The sequence below is a fragment of the Corvus cornix genome, chromosome 17 (assembly GCF_000738735.6).
Source record: "Corvus cornix cornix isolate S_Up_H32 chromosome 17, ASM73873v5, whole genome shotgun sequence".
In the NCBI taxonomy this organism is placed as follows: Eukaryota; Metazoa; Chordata; class Aves; order Passeriformes; family Corvidae; genus Corvus; species Corvus cornix.
The window spans coordinates 1,539,037-1,557,706 of record NC_046346.1 but is presented as its reverse complement, the minus strand read 5'-3'; the positions used below and the strand labels follow the sequence as shown (position 1 = coordinate 1,557,706).

Below are 18,670 nucleotides of genomic sequence, written 5' to 3'. Positions count from 1 at the left end.
ATTGCTATGTACCCAAAGAGAGGACTGTGGCTTGGACTAAGTATTGCTTTTCATTACATGGAGCAAAGTTCAAGAAGTGAGAAAAACTCTTTAAAAAAAAAAAAAAGGAAAAAAGCTCAGGTTCCATGTCTGAAGTTGAGAAACCTCAAAACGAGCACGTTTTTCTTGCTTTTAAGACATGTACAAAATGCCATTTGGAGCCACACAACCTGATGGTTCTAGAAGTCAGAGAAGAAATCTTGAGGGCCCAAGTGAATAATAAAAGGTGCGATGCTGAGAGGCTGGCAATAGGGACTGTCAATGAAAAAACCACCTACAGTGGGAGAAGAGCAGAGAAGCAAAAACCTCACGTTAATTTCTGAGACTGGCTGAAGCTAAAGCTTCATTTAAATTTCTCTGCTCTTTCAGCTGCAAGTGGAATTTTCATTGTAAAATGGGCACTTTGAATTCTTTGAAGGTATTGAAACATCTAACACTTCCAAGGTTACCACTTTCTAAACAAAGAACTGACAGCTCATTCATATTTTCAGTAAAGCAGAGAAATGTAAAATATGCAGCAAGGGGGCAAGTTTACAATGTGGTTAGTAACTCCCAACAAATGACAAAAAATAAAAAATGACTTCTATAAATCATCTGAAATGACTGCCATCATGTTGGAAAAGAGCATAGCGCCCTTCTTGTCTTTGAAATAAGAACAAGTTTTTGGCTTACAAATGTTCATTGAATACAATTGGTTCACAGAATATTTTGTTTGGAATTTTACAAAGCTGGGGATTCAGGAAAAAAAAAGAAAACTACAAACAGTTGCCAATCAGGGGAACTCCAAAAGAGGGGGAAAAAAAATGTGTGCGGAAGAAAGATTCCTTTAATGAATATTTGATTAACAAAAGTGGGCTCTGATCAGCCATGCTTTTTCTGCTCCGTGATGGCTTCCTTTCATCCATAGGCCAGCAAAACAGATCAGTGATTTCTGAGCACCTCTCAATTTGGCTCCATCCCTGGCCCCTGCTCTGTGTTCCATGGGTGACACCAGGCTCACCCTCCTGGGCAATCATCTACGTTTTATTAAAGTACCACCGACACCAAACGGAAGCGAGAGCTACGGCAGAAGGAGAACCATGGAAATGTAAACACATTCCTAAGCACAAACACTTAGCTTAAGAATAACAGCTGCAGTTAATTCCAGGGTAAGCAGCTTGTTCTATAAGCCACCCCTTATTCAGCTTTTCTAGTATTTCTCTCCCTCTAAGGGGGCTGTGGGGAGGAGGAACTTTATGTTGCTTTAAGCACCAGTCTTAAAACACCCTCAACGCAGATAAAGCTCCCCTTGCCTCAGCAGCAGAGTCTGTTAGAGAACAGGGGATAAAGGCAAATCTTTGGAAGAGCAGGAACTAAAGCCAGCCTGTGGAAAAGCAATGGGTGAGGGCTGAGGAGAGAGTGCAACCAACAATGCTGCTTATTTGTGGGGTGATACCTTAATAAAGACCACTGGAATCCCTCATTAGAGCCCACAGCAGTCCACAATCCATGGAGACTCCAATCGTGGAGCTGGGGCCTGTCATGGAATTTCAGACAGGTGCACACACTCGTCATCAAAAAGAGGACTCTGGGTTTGAGCACCAACTCTTAAAAAAGTACTGGCCTATGGCTGAAGTGTGTCACTTTTCACAGCAGCACTCAACAAGAACTGGGACAATTAAATAGCAAGTTTTCATGGGGACCTTGTTGCTGCTTTAGATTCTTATAAATGTAAGGGGGGAAAGGAGAACCTTTGGTTTAATACACAATTGACAACTAAAATGCTTTCTGTAGAAATGGTGGATGGAAAATCAAGGGTGGGCAGACAATCTTAAAAGTGAAGAAGGCCACAAGAACAAGTGGATTTTTTTTTCTTTTTTTTGCTCTTTTTTCTTTTGTAAAAACAGAAAAGAAAGGAAAATGTGTAGCTTTTGAGCTCTAAAGAACCTGATGTAACATTATTGTTGTCCTTTCTCTGGGCAATACGGGTGGAAGGTGTATCCCTGGAATTGCATCCTTCTGTGGGAACTTCCTCTGTTTAATACTTGTTTCACAGAATGCAGCCTTATACAGAGACAGACTAATTCCCTTTGTTTCATTTGTTTTTCAGCATTTTGTGTATGAGTGAAAAGTCTTCTTGGATAATTAAGACTGTGTCTAAAATCACAGTTACAATATGCTGATCTATAAGGAAACTCAGGTACTGATGCTTAACTATAAAAAATAAGATAAAACAATATTTTAACCCATATTTTACTAAGTTTATTACACACCATAGTATTTACAAAGTTAAATGTTAACTGTAAAGTTTCTATCGTGTGGTTTGGGTTTTTTTTAATTTTTATTTTTGTTTTTTAAATAACTATGCCCTGCATTTAATAACCCTACAGCAAATACAGGTCATTAACTGAGTCTGTGTGACTGCATTAGGAAACAGGCAGTACTCTTGTGTTACAACAAAACAGTTTATTTGTGATCAGTGTTTTATATTCTATACATCCTTCACAAATTTAATTTTACATAATCGGATACTTCATTTAAAACGTAAGATTTAAGCTTCTAGTTCTTCCCTATAACAGAAGGCTGGTATAAGTTATTTGAAAATGAGGTAACATTTCACAGAACATTTTTTTCAAGTTTTAGAGAACTAAATTTGCATTTTGTTAAAATCAAAAAGTAGGAAAAAGATGTTTCTTTACAAATGACTTTGCTCAAGTATGTGTTCAAAGAAAACAGGATAAAAAGGCTTTTTTTCTTCTAACATTCTGTACTGTACTGTGTTGTTCAATCAATAGGAATTAGCTTCTGCCATTTGCTAAAAGAATGAGTAGTGGGGAACAGGGTAAGTTGGGAATTTCATAACTGGTAACAGAACCATTCTCTTGGGTAAACCTACAGAGAGAAGAAAGGGAGAGGACTCCAAATAAGTTCAGCAATCCAAGAAAGTCAGATAAGAGCTTACAGTAGTGTTCTCATTAACCTTTTCCAGATCAGTCAGTCAATGTGATGTCAGGGTGCATAGTCCCATAAACAGTAACGCTTCACCACTTTGCACTATTCCAGACAGATGGTTATAGCTTAAAGTCTGCTTTATTTTTGTCCTGGTGTTTGGTAAAATTAAAGGAAGTGATATTCTCAAAAGCAGAGTGTGTATTTGGACTTGAAGCTCTATTTCATAATCTTTATGTTAATTAATCTCTACTAGCTTGTTCTACGTTGAGGTAATTTCACAGGCCAGTTGCAATTGCAGATATTCTAGACAGGCACTGCTGTGCATAAAATACAACTCACAGGGAAACTGTTCAGCAGTTTTGATCAGCATCCAGGTAGGTCAGCCAAAAATCAAGCACCTACAGTAAATTCTGCATCTGCTTCCTTATTCTGCACTTCCTCTCCTGTGCTGGAGGAGCAAATCTGGAAAGATTGACATCTTCCTGATTGCATTATTATTTTAGAGTTCTTGTGGCCTCACAAACTTCTGCACAATTAAACGTTTGTTTGGTTTTTTAATCTTGCCTATTTAAATTCTAGTATTTAACCTATGTATCCATTTAGAAATCACAAAGCAGCAACAGCAGGTATTCCAGAGCACCAGATGATCAAAGTGAAGTTTCCCAACATGCAACAGCTTACAAAGGCAAAGAGACATGTTTACCTTACAGCCAAAAAGCATTATCCCAGAACTTTGCATCACAATCATAAGACATTAGGAACAGAAACTCTTTATGTGAAAAATGGGGGCATCCAATTCCACAATGCTTTGAAGTCAGTGATATGTCACATATACACAGCTAAGTGCTTAAGATCCAGCTCCCAAAATAGGCACAATGAGGAAAAAAAAAAAAAAGCACGAAACAGAAGGAATGAATGAAAAAAGCAAGAAAAGCTTTAAGGAAACTTGGTAACAGTTGTATTCCTGCCTTCAGCAAGGAAAGGATTCTTCATATCACAGTATGTCATTGCTTGTAAAAACACAGACATGCAAATACCACTAATCCTAGTTACAGTCTGAGACTGTTGCTTGGAAAGAACCAAGGGGTTTTTTTAAAAATCCATACCCCAAACTAAATTTCCTTTCATTTTTCCCTGAGAAAACATGTTGCTGTTCCTTGTGTCATGCACCACAAAGGACAACACTCCATGGGACAGCCCTGCTGCCAGCTGCCCTTCTGTCAGAGCATGGGGCCGATCAGCAGGTGTAAAACTGGAGAGGTTTGCTCCAATTCTGAGGGCAGAATTCCACACTGAGCACAGCCTGTGGGCCCATTCTACCTCTCCTTTCAGTATAGAACTGGACCAGCTGGTCCCAGTCAGGCAAAGCAAACATTTTCCATAAAGCAGCAGCATTTTTGCCCTGTTAGAGCTCATACCTCTAGAGAAATCATGTAATCAACATTTCAAAATATTTTTAACTTTTATAATGACATCAGGGGAGTTGGTATTGCCCAAGTTAGACAGATTTGGGAGGAAAGACTTACTACAAATGCTAAAAAGCAAAAGTTTCCCATATGAAAAACTCAAGGCCTTGAAACATGCCAGTCATTTGAGCAGCAGACTGTGACCAGTCCCTGCCACAGGAGAGGCTGGTGGGACTGATCCTGGTGGGCTCACGTTGTGTGTGCCAGGACATATCACTGACTCCAAACTGCCCTGCTCCCATTGCCACATAAACCTCATTCAAAGTAACCAAAAGGGCCGGTTAGAGGAATGCATTGTTAGTCCAGTGTAAAACAAGCCAGTCGGGAGGGAGAAGCTGAGTTAAGAAAAACCCTTCCATCACAGCTCTCTGGTTATCAGCTCATTTTACAATCTCCACGAAACCAGTGCTTTGCCAGCCTAATATAACATGTTTCATAGTGAAAAGCATTGTGGCAAATGACTGTGTCCTGGCTGCCTCACAGACTGATTGCTACCAGTACTAACTACCCAAAACCCATCCTGGAGTCCCAAGCAGTGGTGTTTTAGCCTGTGGGGGTGGGGGTATTTGCCCATAGACTTCAAAGATTTGACAGCATTAAGGGAGCTTTGTCCACAAGTCACTTACACTTGGGGACAAACATTTCACCAATGTTACTGTAATGCCATTTAGCTAAATCTGGGTCAGAGGTGCTGAAATAGGCCCTTCGGTAGTCTTTGAATGGAGCACAGACTGGCTGTAAAAAGTAAAGGAACTACTTTGACTGGGTTCCAGTATGAAGGGAACAGGCAATTAGAACAAGCAGTCCTTCCACAGACCAGGCAAAGCAGAGGCAAAAAGCTACTCCAACCAAAAAAGAACCACAAGGTTATGGCATAAAAGTGGTGTTGTTGTCATGGTTTAAGAGCTTAAATCTCTTTGAATTTCTCCTTGGACTGTCACATTTGGACTGCCACAACAGTTTCTGCATAATTTCTACCGTGTTAATTACAGGGCTGTACGTACCGTAGGCTGGTGCCGCTGTGCTGTATCCATATGGTGCTCCATAGCCTGCAGGGGAAACAGAGGAGGGAGAGGGGTCATTCCCTGCACTGCCTGTCAGTGTTTGCACACCTGCACATGGGCACGGACCCCGTGCCTGAAGCAAGAGCACAGCAAAAACAAACTCACACCAATAAATACAAATATTGCTGAAAACACTACAGTGTTCCTATGCGGTGGCCTGAAGAACAAGCTACCAGGGACTTCCTCAAGCCTCAGCATCAAAGAGTTAAAATTCCCTATTTCATTTCCTCAGCATTTTCCACCAAATCCCTCAAGTCTGCACTGTCAGAGCATGGAGTTGGCATGACACAGACATCCCATATTTGCTTATGTTCTTCTTAAAACACAAGTGCAATCTATGCAGAGAACAGTCATTTTCCTAAATTTCCTTTAAAAAGAGGGGAATGCTGGATGCCTGTGGCAGATGCCACATCCCCCTCAGTAAAGCTCCTGTGAATTCTGCTATCTCTGCTATTTCTAACAGACAAAGTTCCACAGAAGACATGTGAACACCTCCACATAAACAGATCATTTTTCCCCAGAGAGCAGAGTGTGACTCTGAAGTGAGAGAAAAAGCAACACAGGTAACAGCAGCATCGGTTTCTACATGTCAGTAGTTCATGGAGGCTTTACAGGGTTTTTTTCCTGGTGAGACTACTGGTGTCACTCCAAAAAGCAAGAGATTTCTGAGAAGAATAGGGGATGGAGAGAAATAATCTATGAACGCCAAAGCAAATAAAAGCTTAACTACAGCAACTGGGAAATCAAACTTATTTCTGGAATAATTCCACACTGGCAAGAAGCATGCCCCTGGCAGGTTAAAGTGTCTCTTAAATGACTCCTCAGGCAGACAGACAGTTCCAAAAACAATGTTAACAGCTATTAAAAATGAATTACTGGGTTTTAATATTTAAAATGACATGACCATACAGGAACAATGAAGATGACATGCCGCCAACGGTGCCAGGCAGGAAGGCTCCCAAACAACAGGGCTTTGCTATTAGCACGTGTGAGCTGCTGGAGGGTGTAACTAGAGCTCATGCTGTAATCTAAAAACTGGAGCATGAGGACTAGAAGTGTTATTTTTTGGAAGCTACTACTGGATTTACTTTGACTAAGGCATCTTCAGCATCTCATTCTTACAAATCTCTGGTTGTTCTAGCAAGTGAAAACTATGTCTGGATTCCTTTCTCATGTCACCCACCTCAGACATGCTGTAGAGTCACAAAGAAAGTGCATTTTGAAAAGTAAGAGGATGGAAAAAGTGACCATTTCATTAACATTTTCTTGTGAAAATGTGAAATGCGAACCAGAAGCCTTTGGACTTCAAAAGCTGTTTCTGCTAATCAGAACAATGCAGTGGGGATGATGACTTCCCATCAGCCAGAGTATGAAAAGAAATTCTTTTATTTCTGGCCACCACAGAAGCTACTAATAGATGCTGCCAGGTGGAATTAATGTAGAAGGTTTTTGGGAGCTCAGGGACTCTTGAGCCTGCTGACTTCATGTTCACAAAGGATTTTTGGGAAAGGCATTCCTAATGCTGAACAGCTCATGATCCAGAAGGTTCTTAGGTAGGAAGAGAGTTTTGGGAATTGTGCCATGGCAGTGAACTATGAAGACAAATCATAAAATAATAAAGCCAGGAAAGCCATTATGCCCATAACTGTGTGCTCTGTGCACACAGAGCTTTAAGCTGTACACTCATAAAGAATACACTCTGCCAGCTTTCCAGCTCTTTGATTTATTTAAACCCCCATGAAGCCTTCTGCTTCATCTCAGATGGTTAAAGAAATCACTTGCACAGGTGAGTAACACGCACGAAAAAGAACACCCCAGCAGACAAAACCAAAACTATCAACTACAAGCGTGGTGCCTTACCTGGTGTTATGTATCCAGTAGCAGCAGCTGCCCCAACAAATGCCCCTCGTGTTAAAGCACCCCGTCCTCTGCCTCGAACAGCCTGGACTGCTGCAGAAACAGCTGTATTGACAACCCCTTTAGTCTGCCCAGAGCGACAAAAAATAGCAGTTCAGAGAGTGAAAGTGCTGCTGGAATACAAGGCCACCTGCATTAAATCACCCCCTTTGAGAGGGCTCTGTAAACATGCCTGATGTGCCAGGCTGGCTGAGCACAGACTGGAGAGTGCTGTGCCAGAGGATGTGAGTGACAGGGACACAGCGGGTCCCTGGCCCTGTCACTGCCTGCAGAGCCCAGCACGTTCCCTGTGCTCAGCCCTGGCAGTCCCTTCCCTCAGACTGTGCCTTATTTACCTCGGATTTGGGCATGACTGACCACCACTGGCTTCTGACCCTCTGTCTGCTGCTCCTCCCTGCTCTCTTTCCCACTTCCTTACAACCTTCCTCTCCTCAACTTACAGCACTGGTTTTGCATCTCCCTTACCCTCCTGAACCAACATAACTGCACCAGGGCAGGATTTCACCCCCAAACAACCATCTCATGACAACACTGGCCTGTGTTAACCTCACTTTACTAGAATGCTGCCTTCTGTATCAAAAACCAACCCAGAGCTTGGATAACGGTCCAAAAAGCAAGTGACAATTCTTACCTGAGGAAGAATCTTCTTTTTCTTGTTATTTGCTGCATTAGGCCCAGAAAACAGTTTTTCAAGTGCTGCTAATGCAGCACTTGCTTTTGCTACTTTCTTGTTTGGGCCTGCACCTCTGAACTTCTGCCCATCTACTTCTACCTGAAAATGAAGACACGAGTTTATGCCTAGTATTGATCCATGGGAACACCATGCTGCACCCACTCAGCTGATGTGCCACCCATAAAGAACTTCAGTAGGGAAAAACATCCTCAGTGTTTTGTGTGACAAATTTCTATTGATTCTGGATTTGAAACTGCTAAAGGATACCACGGTGATCTGGGAACCAATGTGTCACAGATACTGGGACTCTGGAAACTACAAGTGCAACTCAAAGATGACCAGCATATCTGTTGGATACTGAATTTAGCCCATACCCTGGAGTCTTCCTTGTCATGAAGTTTGGAGCTGTCAGAATCCAGTTTTAATTCTCACTGTATTTTCCTAAAGTAGAAAGGCTATTCCTTTCCCCAGCTGAATCATCACAGCAGCAATGAGATACATAAAAACCTGAGAAATCACCACCACAGGTGTGCATTGCAAAAAGCAAAATAGAAAAAATGTGAGCTGCAGCAGCGACTCTGCTGCACCATTAGTAATCCCTCACCAGTTGCACCTGTGCTCCACTCACCTCCATGACGAAGCGCTTGTCGTGGCTTCCCCCTGTCTCGGAAATGAGCTCATACTTCAGACCTCTTCTCTTTTCATTCAGCTCCATCACTGGGTTTTTGCCACTTGCTGTGAGTATGGGACCCTGAGTTCTTACCTGGAGAGACATGCAGGATGTTACTTGAGAGCCTTTCTCTTTTCAAAAGGCAGACAAACCTCTGCAGATCTGTATCCCAGGTAACACTGCCCTGGCTGCAGCATAACCTGCAGTGCTGGCACAAAGGGGAAGTCTCTAAATAAGGGCAGGAGGACAAACAATGGTGTCACAGAAGTCACACCTGTTTATTTCTGTTGGTGAGGGCTACTGTCCTCATGGCTTGGTCTAGTGTGTGCACAAACTAAACATGATGCCAGCTGCACTTGGAATTGCAACCCTGAGAGAATCCAAAGCTGAAGGTGGGGCCATGGTGTCAAGTTCCTTGAAAATGAAGGCTTTCACACCAAAAGACTGGCCTTCCCAGCCCTGCACACATCTCTGCTGCTCCATCTAATTATGTCCTGGCACTACCGAGCTCAGACTGAAGAAATCCTCACGTCCTGAGTCACGTGTTTCAGTAGAAATATCTGTAGCTGTTTGGAAAGCAAGGTAGAGCTGAGATCTCAGCACACCAGATCACCTGCAATAGAATTTTCTCAGCTATGGATAAAAACAGGGCAGTTCCATTGAAAATAATCCATTTCCCTTTCCCTGGAAATTTCTCAGTGGACTAAACACATGTGGCTTGAGTTATCCGTGATTACACACTGTCTGGAAATAGTCTCCCAGTTGAAGAAATTTGTTTTACCATCTTGACAAGTAGAACAGAAAAAAAACCCCCAATGATAAGTGAAACCCCAAACCTCTCCGTCACTTGTACTTTCAATGCAATCCTCACCTCTAGGGTAGCGGAGGTGTCGGCTGTGGAATTTCCAGTATTATTATTGCTTGAGATTGAAGACGTTGTTTCATTTTTACCTTCAGTATCTGATTTTTCATCAGAACTTACACACTCCACATCTGCATCAAAACCCGTTGGATACCCCATCGCTTGTAAAACCTACAACAAAGCCCCATGAAATGAACTGTGACAGAGGCAGCAGAACAGGAACAAATATAAGGCTGATCATAACACAACAGTCCACCATACACTTAAAAAAGGCAGATTGCTTAGAATATTAGTTTTCTCCTACTTGAAATGGAGATACCATTTCAATGGTTGCTAGTGGGGAATACAATATCAATGGGGAAAATAATTTCGGGTTTCCAAAAGTGGAATCAACACAGAGCTGAATTTTAGTCTCAAAGATACTCATGAGCATCATTCATCATCTCAAAAATTCCTTGTAAAATAAGAAATTAAAGACACTGTTTAATGGCCTTACAAGGAAATAGTTTCATGCATGATTTCCCCCTTCTCTGTGTCTGTGGCCAGATCAAGAGATGGACTGTGGGGCAAACATGACAAACAGTCTTGTGAGAATTAAAGCCTTGTACAAGATGGTACTTCTGGAGCTCAGTTACTTCAAAAACATCTCCATGAGCAAGGCCAGCCTCTCCCTTTAACCAGCTTCCTAACCCTGCTGCACAGAGCTACCATGCATAGGGCAAAGGAAACTGAAAGGAACCTGAAGCTCTGCTGAAAATTTAGGGCCACGAACAAAGTCTGCAAAAATGACTGTGTTCCAACCCCGAGCTGAGAACTGCCTGGGTAACCCCCGGCTCAGCTCCCATGCAGTTGGGACACATCTGGTTGCATTTTCAGGGCTTCTGCATTTTAAAGAGGTCAGATTAGAAAGTGAAATCATCACATTATTCCCTCTTATAAGACTGGGAAAGCACGGTCTGGATCTGCTGAGAAAGGAAATAAAGGAAAAAAAGCAAGTCTCGACCACAGCATCCATTTCCTTTTGGCTTGAATCACGGATGTTTTGATGTGTAAATTTAGAGAAAACAGAGCTGGGTCGGCACCAGCACAGATCTGGCTGACGCAGAGAGGTTCAAGGGCAGAGCAGTCACAGTTTTTGAGGGCAAGTGGGTTTTTTGGGCTTTTTTTTTGTTGTTTTCTAAACTGCAGGGAGGAAGGCAGAATAAAAGAATGAGGCAGAAGGTCTGGAAGGACACACATGCAGAGAACTAGCTACTTTTCCTGGAGGAATAATACATGCCCTCAGATACTTCTGGGCACTTTGAACTTGAAAGCACATAGGACAATGGGATTTTCAAAACTGAAATCAAAGGAAAGCAGAAAGTTGCCAGATGAAGATTCTAAAAAAGAAATTCTTGTTCAAAACCAAAATGAGGCACAGAATGACAGATGGGTCTGCTCCTATCAGAAGAGCAGTTCTATTAAGAGATGTTCTTTCATAGACTCATTTAAGTTGGGAAAGACCTTTAAGATCATTGAGTCCAACTGTCCATTAACCGAGCCCTGCCATGCCCACCACTAAGCCATGTCCCCAGGCAACACATCTGGTGGATGCTCACGTTGAGCATTCCAGTCTGTCCTGCTGTCATGTAGAGCACCTACAGGAAGCAATAGCACCTTGACCAGTCTCTGAATGATACCAGTGTCCTACTGGAAATTTGACTGGATAAATCATTTACATGGTTTACTCAGTACACAGAGGTACTCTTCAGACATTGAGGACAGAAGTCCGTATTTCCAGGAGCACACAAGCCAGGAATGGACACAGAGAAGGAGGGGGAGAAAGAAGGAGCCACCAACATGCCATTTCCAAACCAACAGGAGGAAGGAGTAGAACAGAACACGGCTCAACCCCTCCCATCCAGGATTTGACCACCACCTTCAGTCCACTGCAACATGAGCTGACCTGCAGAGCCCTGGGCAGTTCTTCTCCCCCACCAGCACAAAACCAGTGATGCTCTTTGAACCATGCCCAGCTGCATTTAGAACACACTGCAAGTAGCTCAGCTTAATGAATTAAAAAAAAAATGTTGAGCTTGCATATTATTAGTTCTAACCACATTTCATACTCCATCCCGAGATCTTGGGTTAGCAGATTACTTCAGGCTGCCTTACCTTCACTGCCACATGGAGCTTGGCTGTTTTCTTAGAAGGTCCTGAAGCTTCATAAGTCGTACCATCAACATCTACAGACATTGTGAAGACTGGGGCATGGACTGGACCAGACTGTGACAGCAGCTTATACTGAAGCCCTGGCCTGATTTGGTTCAGCCTCATCAGAGCATTCATGAGATCTATTGCTTTACTATCTAGTACTAATACAAGATAGTAGAAGGGGTGGGGGAAGGAGGGGGAAGGAAAATGAACAAAACAAGATGAACAGAAAAATGAAACAGTTTGCATTTCAGTGCCTTCTGTCTGTATCAAGGAGCAAAACCACCCCTCACCTCTCAAGAGGGTGAGGAGAGCCATAATGCTGTTAAGTCTTTAATAAGCCATTCTAATTTGGGGTAACAACTATAATGACCCGGTTTTATATTAACACTATTCTGTTGCAGCTAGCTGTATTCCTCCTGGCTGCTCTAAAGGGAGTAATAAGTTTTATAGCTAATGGGGAACCAGATCCAGAACCGGCATGCAAGTAGCACAGTGGAAATAGCCCCCAGAATGACTGGACTCCAGAATGACTGGACTCCAGAATGACTGGATCCCAGCAATGCCAAGAGACTTCTAGTCTGTGCATATGTGCAACATTAACACTTTGCAGATTACACATTTTATTCTCATTGTGGGAGGTCTTGAGAGACCAACACTTAACTCAGGAAGGGGAAGAGTGAAGAGAGTTCAATCTTCACTCAGCGAAGTCACTGCAGTACTTTAAAAAGACCCCACAATACAGGGATGTTACCAACAAAATATGTCAGCTGCTTAGGCACCTTCAATTCTGGTGTAACTTGATGGGTAATCCCATATAAAAATGCAAATCATTTAGTTAGTAAAGCATGTCAGGGGATGCACAGTAAGAGAGGTGTTTGACATTCCAAATGCAAGGTGATAGAGACAACAATTTTGTTCCAAAGACTTTTTCACATGCTCTACCCACACCAACACAGAGAAACTTTTAAACCAGCTCCCCCTGTACAATAGATCTTTGAAAACAGAATGGAGAAGTGCTGCACTTACTTTTCCTCAGATTACGCTTCATCTTTTTATTTGGATCTTTATCATCCCCAACACTGTCTTCAAACGGTCTCTTCAGAGCAGACGAGCCTGTACCTAGGGTGTAAAGTTCCTTGTAATACAGATATGCCACTAGAAAAACACAATCCCACAGCAGGAGTCTGATTAGCCCCACACTGTTCCTTGCTTGTTTATAGTGAAAAGAACTCCTCCATCAGTCACAGCTTTCTTATTGCTTCATGAAAGCCAATACTGGTTTACTGCTCACTCTACCAGACCAGGCAGGACCTCTGTGTTCAATACCAGCTGTGGGATAAGACTGCAAACCTGCAGTGCTGTTTTCCACAGTTAGTCTAAGCAAGACCTTCAACAGTGTTGTTTTTACAAAAAAATGCACATGGAATTTTTTTTTCAGTAGATATATATTGTTTTCTAGGAAGAATTTTAGAGTAATTCTTATTGTGGACACTCACTATATGTTTTTTGGCAAATCTACAGTCTCTCCTTCCAGCGTAAGAGCATTTCGCTCTTCAGATGCCAAAGGACTTTGTGGTTAAAGAAAATAATTGGCTATATTGTGGTTGTTCTACCTCTCCTCTCTTGGTATTTCTAGAGAACAGAACTTCCAGATTTTTTCCTCATGATGAAATATTTTTTTAAAAAATCACCCCACATATAACAAAGAAAAGGTTCTACTTAGCACATAATTCAGAAGTTCACCAATTCTAAATTAACTCCTAGTTTACTGCCCAATTAGTGACTTTTGGAACAAATAATACCTACCTTCTTTGTCAGTTACTGACCAGGAATATTTCTGAAATGACTTATTTGATGGGAGGGGATCCATTTCCAAAACTTTATAGATCTGCCCAAAGGCTGATAATCTGAGCGCGTGCTGAAAGGCACAGTAGAAACACAGCAGGATTTCACTTCAGTTGTCCAAGTTTTTTGATAAGTCTTTAGACACAAAACTACTTCTGTGGTTTTGATAGACAGGAAGACAGCTTTTACAGCTGGTCTTTGGAGAATGCTAATGTCTAAAAGCATAAAAGTCATGAATTTCTGTAACACAGAGTGCAGGGCACACTGACATGGAGCCCACCCAGAGGCTCTGTGCTGGGAGCAGAGGTGGGTGCACAGACATCCCACTGCCTCTGCAAGGATAAGATTCCACACACGTTTAACTCTTGCACTCCTGGACTCTGGTTTAACCTTTCCAGGATAGCACACCACAAGAACTGTCAGGACTGCCATCCTGGTAGAGAATAAACGGTGCTAATGAGCTGAATTCCTCACTGTTGCAGCACACACAGAGTTCCCTACCTGAGCACTGTGTGTAATGGCTTCTTTTTGCTGAACTGTCATGTAAGACAAAGCGTCCGTGGGCTCGCGCTCGCAGGGGTCGTGCAGCCCTGGGCCCCCTGGCAGGGAGAGGAATGGGGATTACTGAGGGGAACGAGCAGCAGTGTGCAAACAGGGACTGACAGAGCAGCTGAGCCCAGCTGCTGCAGAGTGAGCAGCACCCCTTCTCCAGCAGGGAGTCAGGCCTCACACAAAGCAAACTGACCCTTGCAGTGGCCACAGAACTTAACCAGGGTAAACACTGCACACAGGTGATAACATGAACTGAAAGCAGTAGGTTTAGAAGAAAACAGCATATAATTTGGACAGGTATGTAGATTTCAAGGAATCTGTAGAAACCAGATAATCACTAAGTGTATTTACTTGCAACCCCTTAATGAGGTAGGGGTTAATTTATAACAACTCTAACATTCCCCATTAACTTCTCCTGCAGTGGCAGTATCATTCACACAGTGACCACTATGCAAGATATTTTTTTTTAATTTTAATTTTACAGAAGAAACCATTAATTTCACTCCACGGCAGGTTCAGGGTTCACAGCAGGCATTTCTCATGTAATCCTACAGCAACAGCTAAATGTTAAGGTGGGCTGACCATCTCTTTGTGTTCCTGGAGTTCATCTGGCCCCTTACCAGGAAGCAGAATTCCAGATGCCAAACACTCCATCACTCGTCGCAACGCTTCCCCAGCGCCCAAAGGTCTATTACAAGTACCTATAGATTTTTCACATATAAGCTCGAGTGGCTAGAAGACATTAAATTACGATTAGTATAGACACAAGGGTAACTGTGACTTCAGTTAAATATGGGGGGACAGAGGGGACAGTCAGTCACATCAGGTCACTTCGTTTGTAATCCACTACAGGTCTAAGGGACAGAGACCTGCCCCAGAGGAGGCCACATCCTCGTGCAGGGCACGTCTTTGTCCCCTGCTCTGAGTTGCCTTTGGAGCAGACCAACTGCTCTCCACCGTCTGCCCAAAAAGTCAAAAAGGAGAGGTCTCTAAAATAAAGTAAGGTGAATGTTCTCTCAGAGGGTTTTCATTTCCACGCTAGAAAAACACCACCTCTGCTGCCCTACAGAGTGTTCCTCTCCGGGCATGCAGAGCAAACCTACCCCAGGAAAGGGGAACAACCACTGGCAGGGGTGGCATTGTCATGGGCCCAGAGTAGTTTTGGAAAACTAAACAAGAGGGATGGAAGGTAACAAGTGGGAGTCTATTGCCAAACCTCCGGGATGCGAGAGGCCCACAGCAGCGTGTCCCTTCCCATGGGATCAGTGTGTCACAGACTTGACTACTTGCCTTCTCTCCCCTACACGGGGAGCAGTTAATGGGGAGCAAAGGGACGGGGGTAGAAGGAGGAGTCTCATACAAGACTCTGCTTTCTCCAGTCCAGACACTGCTACAATTCTCAGGAGATCTGACACATGACCTTGTGGCCTTCAGCTCTTTCTGTACTTACCCAGCCTTTCAGTGGTGCCCATGTGGGGACTCTGTTGCACAAATCCCGCAGAATACGAAGGACAATTACACATGATTTTAGTCCATTTGCCCTGGCCTAAAACAAACAAAATGATTCCAATACACCTGCAAAAGCCTGGTCTTCAATTTTGCTTTTCTTTTTAAATGCACAGAGTCCTGGGATAGATTTTTTTAAAAATTATTATTACTTAATACTTAATCAGCTTCATGCAAAATAAAAACACTTATATAAAAGTACACTTGAATTTAGAGAGACACATAAAAAAGGCAGTGAAATGTCAAGATTGCTTTTGTAGCCTCATGACAACTCTGGACCAGCTGACTGTCTCCCTGTCATGTTTGCGCTTGCACAGTACAGCACTGGGTTTGGAATTCTAGACCTTTGCTCTAGGAGGGACTAGTCAGAAATTAAAGAGGCATTAAAATTAAAACTGTCTCAAATTAAACCTCGCAAGGCTACAATAACAACAAGGTAAGAACAAAGAGCCAACCTGAAACCATTTGGCGTGCCGCAGAGACGCCAAGGCCTCCAGGCATTTCTGCCTGTCCAATAAGTCCGGAGGATCTTTCATCGCAACATTATCTACTGGTAAAAATGGGATAAAAAGAGACAGATACAATTTGACCAAGGGGTTTCTGTCACAATACAAAAAGAGCGGCAGCATCTCAATGAGATAATAAGACTCCCAGAATTTAAGTGCACGGTGTTATTTAATTTAAACAAGCCATTAAAGGTAGTAAATGTGCACGTGTGCAACAGAAGCAAAGGCATTCACTCCTTGTAAAATAATAGTAATAATAAAGATGGCCACTGCTACAGACAACCTGGGATCTTATTAAAAATGTAGAACACATTGCAGGGCAGAAAATAGCTCTATAGCACTTCTCTTTTTTTTTTTTTTCTGTTGGGATGTATTGGGCTTTTTTTCCTCTTCTTCTTCATGACTTTTATTCCACAAAGGTGGCACAGAATTTCAAAGCTTCTTTGGACAAGAGGAAGATAATCTCAGGGGGTAATAAAAAAAATGTAGTAGGTAGAAAGTGAAATTACATCCATGCAATTGTTGAGCATTCCAAAGAAAAACATTGAATATATTTGAAGTATTATTGCATGAACAGTACTAGCCAGTATAATTCAATGAAAGAAATATACAGGAAATGCTAGTACAATGTTTTGGTTTGATTAGTCTTTCATATAATCAAAGCATATGAAAGAGTGGGTTTGGTAACTTCCAGGTCATTAATGTATTCGAGAGGAAGTGCCCTCTTGTAAAAATCTTCCCAACAGCAACTGAAACCAACAGAGGAAATTCAAAGATGGATTTGAGAGACAAGACACTGATATGTTCTGTCCAGGTTTACATTTTTTTGCCTTCCATCCCTTTCTCTTTTTATCAACCAGCTTGTAACAAACTGCTTTCAGCAGTCAAATCCAATTAAGGGGAATTTTCTATCAGTCCTTTCGTCTGTATTTATTTTATTTTAATCCAAAGGAGTTTGTAACATCCAGATTCTTTGGAAACTCTTTATAAATGACAGATTCTACACTTCTGTGGAATCACATTACAAAGATACTAGTTTTAGGTGATGTTGAGAACAACTGGAATAACCAAATGAATCCATGGCTCAACTAAAACCTTGAATATGTAATTTTCCTATGAATACATAATTACTCTTGACTTAAAAATAAGTAATTTGGAAATATACTCTTTTCATTATTCAAAATAGTTAATTCTCCAGGTCTTTAGAGACCTCTGCAGAGCTGAATGAAATACTAAATCCATTCCAAATCGAAGACTCTGCTAGATGAGCAAAATCCAGCATGACATTTAAAATGTCTTTAAACCAGGACAAGTTAGGAGAAAAAAGTTCCATCAGTTTGTTAGTGCCATCTCCAAATACATTTTTGTGGGTTACTTTGAATGGGATTGGCTGCATAAGCAATTGCATCTTTAATGTTAAGGCTGCCTCTCCTAAGCCATTTCCTGGGAAGGTTACTCTGGTAAAAGCACTTAATGTTACGATGAATAAAAGAGCCCAAAGCCAAAAAAACCCACAAGTGTAAAACTGAACAGAACCAGTATCTTGTCTGATGGGTGATGGTTGCAGTTGACAGCTGCTGACTCAAGTGCTATAAGCTTATTTTCTAACCCCTGTGAACTTCACAGCAGATATTTGCATTGTTTGTTATTGCCCTCATCAACAGCATTCCAGGATTGGGATTAATCACTCCTCTTGTCTGTTTTCCAAATGAAAGCTGCAAAGTCGCAAAGCTCTGGCTTTCTTTGAGCACAAAAGGTCACTTTGGAACACAAGATTTGCTTCTAAATTTCCTTTGCAGTTTCGTTGTTTTCAGGAGTGATATTTGTGGCACAGGATTACTCAACATCCATCTGGGTAGTTCTCTGACAAGACTTCACTGCAGACAATATAAACATCTGCTTAAAGCTCAAGTATTGTATCAAACAAGTACTGTCAATGAATGATCAGAATCTTATTTTAAAACGTTAGAAAATGGCAAAGGTGACTGACTGCAAAATCATTAAGTTTTTGCAGTGAACTGGGGCTCAGTGTTGTATGAGGCTTTGCTAAAGAGTGTTGCAGTCATTGACAAAGTAAATTAATTTTTCCTTTAAACTACAAACCAAACAGAATACATGTCACCTGTCATTCAGGTGAACCAAAAACCTCCTAAGATTTGTTTTGATTTAGAATCGTACTTTTTCTTACAGGATTAAGGCCATTTTCCAAGGTCTAATTTACAAATATCTTGGAGAATTTTGCCAATTGCTCGTTCAGCCCCAGTGTCCTGATGTTGCAGTCTGCCAACTTTTGGGTGCAAGATTCTATTAAACAGAAAGATGAAGAGAACAGGCAGTGAAGAGGGCGAGCGGCTTGCAACGGGCTCCCTTCGGACCCCTTCAGGAGAATGGCATGTTTCTTCATGCTCTGCCAGTCAGGAAAGTGAGACCAAATCAAAATTTT

General features: G+C 42.0%; 1 protein-coding gene across 10 annotated transcripts in view; it reads right to left on the bottom strand.

Moving 5' to 3' along the window:
* LOC104688381 (spermatid perinuclear RNA binding protein) overlaps positions 1–18,670 on the bottom strand; it is a 60,015-nt gene that overhangs the window by 10,086 nt on the left and 31,259 nt on the right. For 2 of the 10 annotated variants that reach the window (XM_039561639.1, XM_039561640.1), the window contains exons 6-17: positions 16,177–16,271; positions 15,666–15,761; positions 14,836–14,947; positions 14,165–14,262; positions 13,625–13,736; positions 12,845–12,937; positions 11,777–11,976; positions 9,632–9,793; positions 8,719–8,853; positions 8,049–8,189; positions 7,361–7,484; positions 5,441–5,485 (exon numbers count right to left, since the gene is read on the bottom strand). In XM_039561639.1, the coding sequence (XP_039417573.1) occupies positions 5,441–5,485; positions 7,361–7,484; positions 8,049–8,189; positions 8,719–8,853; positions 9,632–9,793; positions 11,777–11,976; positions 12,845–12,937; positions 13,625–13,736; positions 14,165–14,262; positions 14,836–14,947; positions 15,666–15,761; positions 16,177–16,271 (1,413 nt within the window). Of the gene's footprint in view, positions 1–46; positions 314–2,464; positions 2,911–3,128; positions 5,486–7,360; positions 7,485–8,048; positions 8,190–8,718; positions 8,854–9,631; positions 9,794–11,776; positions 11,977–12,844; positions 12,938–13,624; positions 13,737–14,164; positions 14,263–14,835; positions 14,948–15,665; positions 15,762–16,176; positions 16,272–18,670 lie in introns of those variants that run through there. The other 8 variants (XM_039561633.1, XM_019284830.2, XM_039561634.1 and 5 more) reach the window with 7 other exon arrangements.